The sequence below is a fragment of the Chanos chanos genome, chromosome 13, assembly GCF_902362185.1.
Source record: "Chanos chanos chromosome 13, fChaCha1.1, whole genome shotgun sequence".
NCBI classification, from domain to species: Eukaryota; Metazoa; Chordata; class Actinopteri; order Gonorynchiformes; family Chanidae; genus Chanos; species Chanos chanos.
This window is the reverse complement of record NC_044507.1, coordinates 14,991,138-15,002,043: the sequence shown is the minus strand read 5'-3', so window position 1 is coordinate 15,002,043 and position 10,906 is coordinate 14,991,138. Positions and strand designations below refer to the sequence as shown.

Genomic DNA, 10,906 nt, shown 5'->3' with positions numbered 1-10,906 from the left:
GATGTTTACGCTACAAGTCTCCAAGTCCTCCCACATGTGAAGACTGCTTCATACTGAACCAATTTTGTACTTCACTGAACATTGAAAATTTACATTTTGTTCCCAGTTGATTGGTCAGTGTTCATTGCGTGCATGTATGTGTTAATGTTTATGGTTTATATTTATTTTTATGTTTATGTGCGTTTTCCTCCCAGGTATTCCTTGTTTGCAGTTGTAAATCACCAAGGCACCCTGGAGAGCGGACACTACACTAGCTTCATCCGCCAGCACAAGGACCAGTGGTTTAAATGTGACGATGCCATTATAACCAAAGCCAGCATTAAAGACGTGCTGGACAGTGAAGGGTGAGTTTATTCAACGGGTCTTTCCTGAGAGAAAGCACCGGAAAGAATGGTAGAATTTTCCAGAAGGCACTCCTCAGGAGTCATGGAAAATTTCACTGTTAGGTGAACATTTTGTAATGATTGAAAATGTTAAAAAAGATGAAAGAAAATAAAGAAATGCGATATCAGTGGAAACAGCATTTGGAGAAGACTTTGATTCTTGATTCTAAGCTACTGAAAGTTTGTGTTTTAAAAAATAAAAAAGTCAAAGAAGTTTGCAGGAAAAAAAAAAGATTAGTGAATGTGAATGGAAGCAGCCGTGGATTGACTAAATCTGAGTGTGTTTGTGAATAAGTCAGTAATAAGTCAGTATGGTGTTTTGCCTGCCGTCTGACTGCCTCCCCTCTCTTCACAGGTATCTCTTATTTTACCATAAACAGTTCCTTGAGTACGAGTAGCCTTACATATATCTGCTGACTGTGGAACGCTCAGCACACGAGACCAGAGAAAGACCACCTGAAGAGAAAGACGAAACATCACACACAAACCTACCTGAAACTCCATCGCTTTGTTTTGTTTTGTTTTGTTTTTGTTTTTTTTTCCTCTCTCCCTCTGCACACGCAGAAGAGGAAAAGGAAAAAAACAAAAACAACAACAAAAGAAAGCAAAAAAAAGAAAAAAAAAGCACCAACGGCAACAACAAAAAAAAAGTCATAGAAAAAATCTGCTAATCAGCACTGAGTTAGCGTTCTTTACTTGACGTAACCGAGGGGGAGCAGTAGAGGAGTGACAGAAGAGGAGGAAGAAAGAAGAGGAGAAGCGTGGTAGAGACAGAACAGCTCTGGACAGAGGCAGTCTCCATCTCTCTCCCTCTCTCCTTTCGTTTACGGACAGAAGGAGAAAGGAGCTGATCTCTGGAGGAGGAATCACAAGAGTGGGCACATCTCAGTTTTGACTACAGTATTTTTTTTTTTTTTTGCTCTGAATTTTCTTTTTTTGTTTTCCCATGGTGCTCTTGTTCTAACTGACCAAGCATTAGGAGGAGTTTGGGTGCGAAAAGGGGAGGCCGGACTTCATATGCATACAGAATGGAATGCAAAAAGTAAACAACAACAACAACAAAAAGAGAGAGGAGGAGGACAAGATGGTATTACAAACTTTGCAAGAACGACTTCTTGAAATAAAAAAAAATGATTATGGTTCTTATTATTTGTGACTTAAGTTCTGAAATACTGTATTAATCTAGTATATCTATTTTTTAAAAGAGAAATACTTGTGGGCAGAACAGAGGGTGTCCTAATGATCCAAGTCAGTGCTGCCATGGAAACTGAAACAGACTTGGACCTGGACACGCCCATTATTGGACAAGACCTTTTCTTTTTCTTTTTCTTTCTTTTGAGGGCAGGGAATATTCTTAGAAACTCATTTGAATCTTTTTTTTTTTTTATTATTACTGTCTCAGTCTGTATCTGTGTAATTTTGTTTTTTGTTTGTTTTGTTGAAGTGTTGAAGTGCAGTCCCTTGCTGTCATGGTACACAGAACACGATTTTTTCTTTTCTTTTTTTTTCCCCTCAGATGTGTTGTTTTTTTTTTTTCCGTTGTTGTTGATGCTGTGAATATGTGGTTGGTATTATGATGAAATTGGCTCATTTTGACTGTAATTGGAAGGATCGGAGCGCGCACCCCCCCCCGAGGCAGTATTGGAAACGCACAGTTAATGCCTTTCAGATCCACAGGACGAGGATGAGACGGCCACTTGTCTCGCTAATGCTGCAGAACACTTAGAATAAATTCCTTTGCTTCAGAGAGACCTCAGTGTTCACAGAGAACATAAGTGTCTAAGTGCAAGGGGCTACACTATTACCATTCATCTGGTTGTCCCATGTATTTTCTCTCTCTCTCTCTAATGGACTTCTACCCGTTGACAATGATTAGGATTCTGTAGGTGATCTGGGGTGAAGGGAGAGAAAAGGTGAGAACAATGAATGATTCGCACATCCATGCTGTATGCGACACCCTGGCTTTAAATCTAACCAGTGTTACCCACGACAACGTGTCGCTATCTCCGTGTCACCGCCGCACTGCAGTCCAATGCTGCTCTATTCAATCAATATGCTGTTTGATGTGAATGGAAAGATAAAAACACCAGGGTATTGTGTGTGTCTGTTCTTTTTTTTTTTTTTTTTTTTTTTTTTTTTTTAATTGTTAGATATTAATGATTGTGTGTATGTTTAAAACAAACAAACAAACAAAAAAAAAAAGAAAAAAAAGAGAAGAAAATGAAAAGAACTTTCCTCAATAGTGTATCTTTAGACGACAGCCTTGGGCCGGGCCGTAACAGTCACACCACATTAATACCACAACGCCTGAAGAATCAGCTGATTTAAGCAAAACTTGAGAAATAAAACAGCAAAAAGGATGGAACACAAAAGAAGAAAAAAAAAAACCCAATCCATTTCCTCTGGTTTGCTGCAGATGTTATTTTTATAATCCAGAGCCAAATGGGAGAGTTTAAAAAAAAATTAAAAAAAAAAAAAACAGTCCTTTTGGGGGGGAGGGGGGGGGGGTCGCACTAACGCTTTTGATGGAGACGGCTACTCGGAGACATTCAGGGACAGAGCTGAAACGTTACAGGGAGGAGGACGTCATTGTCTGTTTCAGTGATTAAAACTCAGAACAAAACTGGAACATGGTCTGCCTTGTTTTTGTCTTTACTTTCTTGATGTTTTAAACTGTTTATCTCTCAGTTGCTGTGCTGTGAAACATGCGATAATCTAGACAAAAAAAAAAGAAAGATTGGCAGGCTTTTCCTCTCATCCATGCCTTGACACACACAGTTTATTGTTAATTACTGTCGCTTTTATATATTTAGCATCATGAAACTATGTCATTTGATGTACGTCAGTTTAAAAAACTTCCTCTGTTCATTAATTTCGAGCAATGAACTTTTTTGAATTCCCAAGTTAACTTTTTGGTTGAGCCACAAGCATTGAGAGTTTAGTGTGACTTGTATAATATTTTGGGTGAGCAGTGTAGAGCATTCTCACATAACATCCAATCTACCATACCAACTTAGACTCTGTTTTGGTTTTGTTTGTTTGTTTTTTATCCTTTGATGTTTCTCAGTGTGTAGGCGTTGTCTAAACGCTACTTCGTTTTTCTGCAACCATTACACTGGCACTGTGTTTTTTCACCACAAGAGGGCATTCTCATACAAGTACTGTACGTATTCTACAGTGAACATCGTACGGTCTCACTCTCTCCCTCCCCCCTGAAGTTGGCTAACATTTACGCGCAATACGAATATATCAGGTAATGTTTTGCATGTCCGTTTCAAGGTGAACAACTTACTGCTACCAGAACGAGTATAGACGATATAGACGAGTCCTTGCATTAGCAAATGAAAATGGTATGCTTATACATGTACATTTATTGGTGATACAAGATTGTAAGTAAGAACTCTTAACAAGAATAAGACCACGCAACACATTATTGGTCTGCAACGCCTTTTAATGAACAACCCAACCTTACTTCTAAATGGAAACATTAAGCAAACAGCGATAAAATGAGGCTGAACGTACGAAGGTTCTTTGGGGAAACAAAAGCATTGCGGCGGTGGGACAGTTTATCACAGGGAGAGAGAGAGAGCGATAGCCATAAAACAATATTTTTCATTTTACAGATTCACATAAAAGCATTGCTCCAAACACAACGTGTTTCCTTTGGGTTGAGAAACACTCATAGACAGTTCATGTAAACGCACGAAACAAGCTTTTAGCGACATTAAAACATATAAATTGGTTGAATGGATTCAAGAACACCATTTTCCCTGCACCGTGAGTCTGCTGTTTACACAATCATGTTTTGCTATGGGTAACTAGGGATATTCAGTAACGTGCGTCTATCACATATTGGTTCGCCTGAAATACAAAATGTTCTATATTTTTGGCCATGAAAGTATACGGACATTTTCAACATTTGGAGATAAAATCCATCCCACGCTGATTACATGAAACCTGGACATTGAACACAAAACATTTCCTTGGCTTGGATCTTTGCCGTAACTGTGAATATTGAGTCCGCTGAACTGAAATACTAAATTGTGTGGAGTAATGCTGTAACGGTGAAGTCACTTGGCTTGACCTTTCAGTATCATGGCTAAAGGGCATAACCATGCAGTTATAACCACATAAACACCTTCAAGGGTCTGCAACACTTGCCTTTGGAATTCAGATTGTTTTTGTCATAAACTCGCTGTTTTATCATGCATCATCATCTGGACAGAGATGAATCACGGACGAGACACGCGGCACAGTGGAATGTAGATTCTGTAATTCACTGACACCCACGCAAACACTCAAATATGAAGTAAAGGCACACAGCGTCAGGCAACAGTTTCATTTCACTATTTTTTTTTCTCTTTCTGAATGAAGGTGGTAATTTACTTGCACCTGTCAGTGTAGTATGCCTCTATATAACTGTGGTATATATAACTATGAAAACGAAGATGGGATCAGAAGGAACATGGAAGCTCAGTAGAGCACATGTTCTAGCCCTTCTCAAATTGACATCACTATGAAGAGGACCGGGCTGGAGGGGAAACTCTAGTGTGATGTCTAAGACTCATCTCGCCTGGCCAGCCCTCTCTTGGCTGCCCTCAAAGGAAAATAAGGTGGTTATGGTACGTTCCTCCATGGAACTCTTTCACTCACTCGTTCACTCACTCACTCGCCCACAAACACACACACACACACACACACACACACACATTTATGACATAATTACACACACGGTACCCCTCTCCCTACTTCTCCTGTACACATGTACACATTACACATAAAGAACCTCTTTCTTGTTTACACATTTAGTGAAGCAGAACATGATTACACAGAGCATCATTCACACACATATCAGTGATTTCATTTCACCCCCCCCCCCCTAAACTATATGTCAGCCACTTTGGTACATACAGCTCTTTAAAGATACACTCCTTGTGGTGGACCCAAGCCCCACTGGGACCACAGCAAAGCAACATTACAACTTCCATTTTCTCTTTTCGTGAAATTATCTGGAGATCTGGAAATCGAGAATCACAGTCAGTGACTGTTTGTATTATTTACAGAGCTGAACGGGACTGGGTATTTGCCCAGCAGTGGAAATAAAGATCATTTCGCCTAATTTACAAAGCATCCCAGCTCGGCAAACATACAGTATGCTTCAGTTAATATTGTTTCTTTTTTTCCCTAACATTTATTTTAACAGAACTAAAAAAGGGGGAAAAAAAAGATTTCACTTGGCTAAAAAAAGTGACAGACATTTTAACCACAAAGCAGTATAGATCTATACATTCTAGCAGCAGTTTGGTTATTGGTAAACTTATGGCCATGCCAAACTAATACTATGTGTACATATGAGGAAGTATGTAGACTTTGCAGAAATAAACCAATACAATTATCAAAGCAAGAAATGTGTGGAAATGAACAAATCCATCAAGAACAAAAGTCAAATACAAAACTGTATATTTCAGACAGATACTTACAAACCCACATACATATACACAAAAATTAAATATACATTCATGTCTGGTGCCACACTGGCACCTTCATCTCCCAGTCACACAAAGAGCTCTGAGAACAAACACGGTTCATTGGACAGTTCCATCAGCACTGCACAGCATGTGCTGTCCTTCCTCTTCATCTAAGAGAAACACAGTGGTGAGATAATGCAAAGGCTCTAGTCATTTGAATTACCGACACATTTCCCACAAACAAATTTTTTTTTGCAAATGACTGACGGCAGAGTCGTACAAGAGTCCACTGTCGACAAGATCTAATTTCACCCTTTGATTTTCATATGGTCCTCTTAATGAGATTTCTGTGAAAATACTCCACTGACAACCTTGAAATTAAACAACTGAATTGCGTTCCAATTGAATTTGAAGGTCTTTTTCAGTTTGAGTGCATGTTTAGATGTCTTGAGATCCTTAGTGTAAGAGAGGAACAAGTGATTTGAAGATGGTCTCACTCTGACCGGTGATGAAAACAGAGGGACTGTGTCTTATTCAGTGAGTGAGAATTTGAGAATCCCCAAGGGGCAGATGTGTTTCACTCAGAGTTTACCCTTCAAGCTGCTAAGGAGCTGACCTCCATATGTCTCCCTCTCTCTTTCTCTCTCTCTCTCTCTCTCTCTCTCTCTCTCTGTGCGTGTGTGTATGTGTATGTGGTGTGTGTGTATGTGTATGTGGTGTGTGTGTGTGTGTGTGTGTGTATGTGTGTCAAATGCTGGTCTGCAGGTCTCCATTCAGCAGTGTGCTCTGAGTCTCTGTGGGGTCGTTCATCATTCGTGTTTTGTCCTGCCTGCTATCACTCCGTTCAATCTCATCCAGCCCGCCCACTTTCTTCAGGCAGAGAACGTTCTGGAAACTCTTCTTGAAATTCTCTGACAAAAAGGCGTACAGGATGGGGTTGGCACAGCTATTGGCATAACCCAGCACCACCACAAAGGCAAACGTGCTTCTAAGGATGGGTGTAGTGCTGATTGTACCGGTCACGGACGTCACGTTAAAGACGTAAAAGGGCAACCAGCAGAACACAAAAACGGCCACCACAATGGACACCATGCGAGTCACCTTCCTCTCCGACCGTTTCCTCTTGGTGGACCCCACTCGAATGCCCGAGGACTTTACCTTAATAATGATGAGCAAGTAACACAGGCAGATGACCATCAGTGGTAGGAAGAATCCCAAGAAGAAGGTGTAGAACATGAAAGCAGTATAATAGGTCTCCTCGGGCTCTGGCCACACGATGGTACAGAAGCAGCTGTCCTGTTTGGTGATCAGGCCGCTGTAGATGACGATGGGCAGGTTGACGAGCAGCGAAACACCCCATACGGCCAAATTGATGGTCTTCGCCACACGAGGTTTTCGCCATTTGGTGGATTTGATGGGGTGAACCACAGCTAGGTAACGATCGATGCTCATTACCATTAGACAGAAAATGCTGGTGAACTGATTAAGCGAATCCACGGTCATGACCACTCTGCATAGTGCGGGGCCGAAGGGCCAGTGAACCAAAGCCAGCTGAATGGCAATAAAAGGCAGGCCCAGCATAAAAAGCACATCCGCCACAGCCAGATTCAGAATATAGATGTTGGTGACGGTCTTCATCTTGGCATAGCGCAGGATAACGTAGATGACCAGAGTATTGCCGCAAAGACCTACAGCACAGACCACAAAATAAATAAAAGTCATAACCACCGTGCTGGTCTGAGGGAAGTCGTGATCTGTGCCATTCTTCAGTCCTTCGTCAGTGTCATTTCCAACGATGTAACTGTCATACATAGGAGGCTCAGATAGGTTTGGGTGAGAAGAGGGAAATATCCAAGGATCCATGGTGTCTGATGTCTCTCAGATAGATAAAGGCCACGGGAGGGACATTCCACCTGAAGAGAAGGAGAAAGAGAAGCATGGGTGAAGTCTAATGTGCAGTCCCACTGCTTATTTCCTCTCTTTTGTCTGTCTCCACAAACACCTGGGTCATCTCTTTAGGTGTACAACCTATCCCACATTGATACTGATGCTTTGGAAATGGCTCTGAATGTGCTTCTGCTCTGTATGTCAGCACTGTGGAATATCAAGGTGGTTTATTCGGTAGAAAGCACGACCTGGGTACCGACTGCCTCTGTATTAAATTTTGTTGTTTTGATGATAAATTTTGTAGCACAATTCCACAGTAATCTTTTTGGAAAACAAAATGATGCATACTGAATTTTGGGGATGGCAGATGGCCATGCAGGAGGTGTGTTTACTTTTGTCCTTACATAACTGTACAACTTTGTAACCTAATTCGTAACTGTCTTCTGTAGACATGATTTTCGAGAACATTGTCCTGGACAAATTGTGCACTACACTTAAACGTGTGGTTTTGTAGAAACCTGCCATACTAACTAGCATGGTCAGAATGAGGTCCTGATTGTTCTCAGTGCCTGGGGTAGCAATACCAACACATTTTAGGCACTGTAGTCAATGGATATATGAGGAAATCAGTACAATTACCACCACAATGAAAAATTCATGGCATTGTACAAGGTCCTTTGCTGTTCCACACCTCAGACAGTCTGCACTGACTCTGCACTCCACTGAAGCGCAAGCTTTGTCCTTTGCTTTAATTTGTATGTTACAGAGTGAGCAATCTACAGATCGAACTGAATTACTCCCTCCTCTGCTTATTTATTAGGGGGTGTGTTTGAAATGAATTAATCCTTTTTAAGTAATTGAAATGGATAGGGGAGCTGTAGGGCAATATTTGATGTGTAAAATTGTGATGCATGTCATTGTCAATACCAAGGAAGAGGTGTACACAGAAGACATGATACCATGTCAGTATCAGATGTTTTATTAACACTATTTGTCATAGAAACACTGCAGGACTCAAGCAATTGGACACACTAAATTGTTTCATATCATGAGGTATTTTAGTGTTTGTTGCGCCATTAGCAACAAACTGAGAAAAATGCATTTCTTCCTCGTGAATATGACAACAAATACAGTCATTACTTTTGAGAAAGAATGCAATAACAGAAAGACACCTGAATATGTGTAAACGTAGGTGTGATAACAATAGCATCTTCACATGCATAGTTGTCCTTTTAAAATAATGTTCTTACTGTAGATCGAATAGGATGAAATTTGATTAGAATAGTTCTGACAAGATAAAAGTGCAAATATAAAAATATGTTGAATGGAAGTAAATTAAATGTACCCCATTTACGATGCGGACGGCTGGGTATACAACACTGAGGCTACTTATTATCATTATCTCATATGATGAAAACGATTTTAAAAAGGTGCAAAAAATTTCGTCCAGTTTAGCTTGTCGTTCTGTGTTCTCCTGCCAAACGGATACATGCTGGGAGGACGATCTTCTTGACACGATAAGCTTAGAAATGACCGAAAAAGGCGACATACATAAATCTATTTCGTCTTTGTGTTTAACCTATCTTTACATTTTTAACTTAATAAAAGGGAACTCATGTTATGTCGGTCCAGTTTTCAGGAATCATTCCCCATCAGTGAGAACTGCAACCTGCCAGCAGCTTAACTTGGTTTTTCAGTACCTTGGAGAACATAGGAACGCTTTAACACTCTCACATCAGAGACTGGGTGAAGGAAGTCGTTTATAAAAGGTGAGTGACCCCGCTGATTTCATTTCGCCATAACTCATTTGTTCGTTATATTTTCCCGCTGTGACGCAAGACGATTTCAGAGTTCCAAGTGACGACTTTATACTAGGCATAAGATTAAAAAACTGCGTTTGGTGCGTAGGCTATCACACATTTATGGATAGAAGGGGTCAACACACGAAAAGATCTAACTTGCTTTCACGCATACATATGTAGGCCTAACTAACAAATGTTTTGTCAGTCTGATTAGTTATATGACTAAATGACCAATTTGCATGTTTACAGCTATATTTAAGAGAATAATCTTTAATCATCATAATAAAAGTTCCACAGTGCCTTCTCCAGAGGCTCTCTTAATTATATTGAAAACCAAATTGCCATCACCGAATATTCGTGACAAAGGAATTCAAGTCAACTGTATTAAAACTGCTATTCAAGACACAGATTTCCAAAAACTGTGAACTGTTTAGTGTCTGAGGAAGCGAATACCTCAATGTGACTGAGCTGCCTCTGGAAAAGAAGCATAACATCGTACGGTGTATTCAGCATAAGGACAGCGAAAAAGTATTCCTTACCTTTAAATGGTCTGAAGATCATTTTGCAACTTTATACCTATCCTATCGCAGAGGAGCAGCAGATGCGACAGGTGGCGTATCCTTCACTTTAACCTGTAAGGCTTTTTGTGACATCAACACCTTTTTAGAGTTGGTGGACACCACATAATCTACTTGACGACAGTTTGCGCAAGAAATTGTACATGGTGTCTCTCAAACTGTCTGTCAAAATTAAGAGTTTTCATTAATTTAACACTATACGCTATAGCCTTTATGTGATCCACGAATAAATCGAATAAAAGCTCCCACACCGGTAATGAAGAATCGGTCGTCCTACATCTCGGACTGAGGGCGCGCGTTAAATGCATATGAGGAAATGGAGAGAGGGAGAGAGAGAGAGCGAGGGCGAGCAAGAGAGAGAGAGAGAGAGAGAGAGAGAGAGAGAGAGAGAGAGAGAGAGAGTTGGTGGTGGTGGGGGTTGCAATTCTTGCAAGTATAAGACGAGAAGACACGAAACATAGTTTAACCGCCCGAGAGAATTAGTATGTGGCCACCCCTCGCTGTCTAGAGTCTCCTAAAATCAAGCCCCACTTCTAAAACACCGCCCAGCGCAATCTGCATGCCTTCTCTCCTCTTTAATTTAACTGGGACTCAAACCGCATTCATATTCAGTGAATTCATATTAATCCTAGTCGCTCATTAGGGTCAAAGTAAGCGCAAAGAGGAAGAACTCATTCAACACTTAAAAATGATAACTCATATTTGGCAGACAATGGGGGCTGGCAACACTTCAGTTTTCTCAGATAAAAGGAGACCTCAGGCTGCCTTTGGCTGTGGAGTTACGTGAG

General features: G+C 40.6%; 2 protein-coding genes across 2 annotated transcripts in view; one reads left to right on the top strand and one right to left on the bottom strand.

Moving 5' to 3' along the window:
- LOC115826490 (ubiquitin carboxyl-terminal hydrolase 22-like) overlaps nt 1-830 on the top strand; it is a 9,154-nt gene extending 8,324 nt beyond the window's left edge. The window contains exons 10-11 of the mRNA XM_030790353.1: nt 195-344; nt 739-830. Of these exons, the coding sequence (XP_030646213.1) occupies nt 195-344; nt 739-781 (193 nt within the window). The 3' untranslated portion in view covers nt 782-830. The remainder of the gene's footprint in view (nt 1-194; nt 345-738) is intronic.
- Nucleotides 831-5,172: 4,342 nt separating this feature from the next.
- On the bottom strand, nt 5,173-10,612 carry LOC115826491 (somatostatin receptor type 2). Its single transcript, XM_030790354.1, has 2 exons — nt 10,080-10,612; nt 5,173-7,764 (listed from the first exon to the last, which is right to left on the bottom strand). Exon 2 carries the CDS (start codon nt 7,712-7,714, stop codon nt 6,599-6,601), a length of 1,116 nt encoding a protein of 371 aa, XP_030646214.1. The 5' UTR covers nt 7,715-7,764; nt 10,080-10,612; the 3' UTR covers nt 5,173-6,598.
- Between the last annotated feature and the right edge of the window lie 294 nt (nt 10,613-10,906).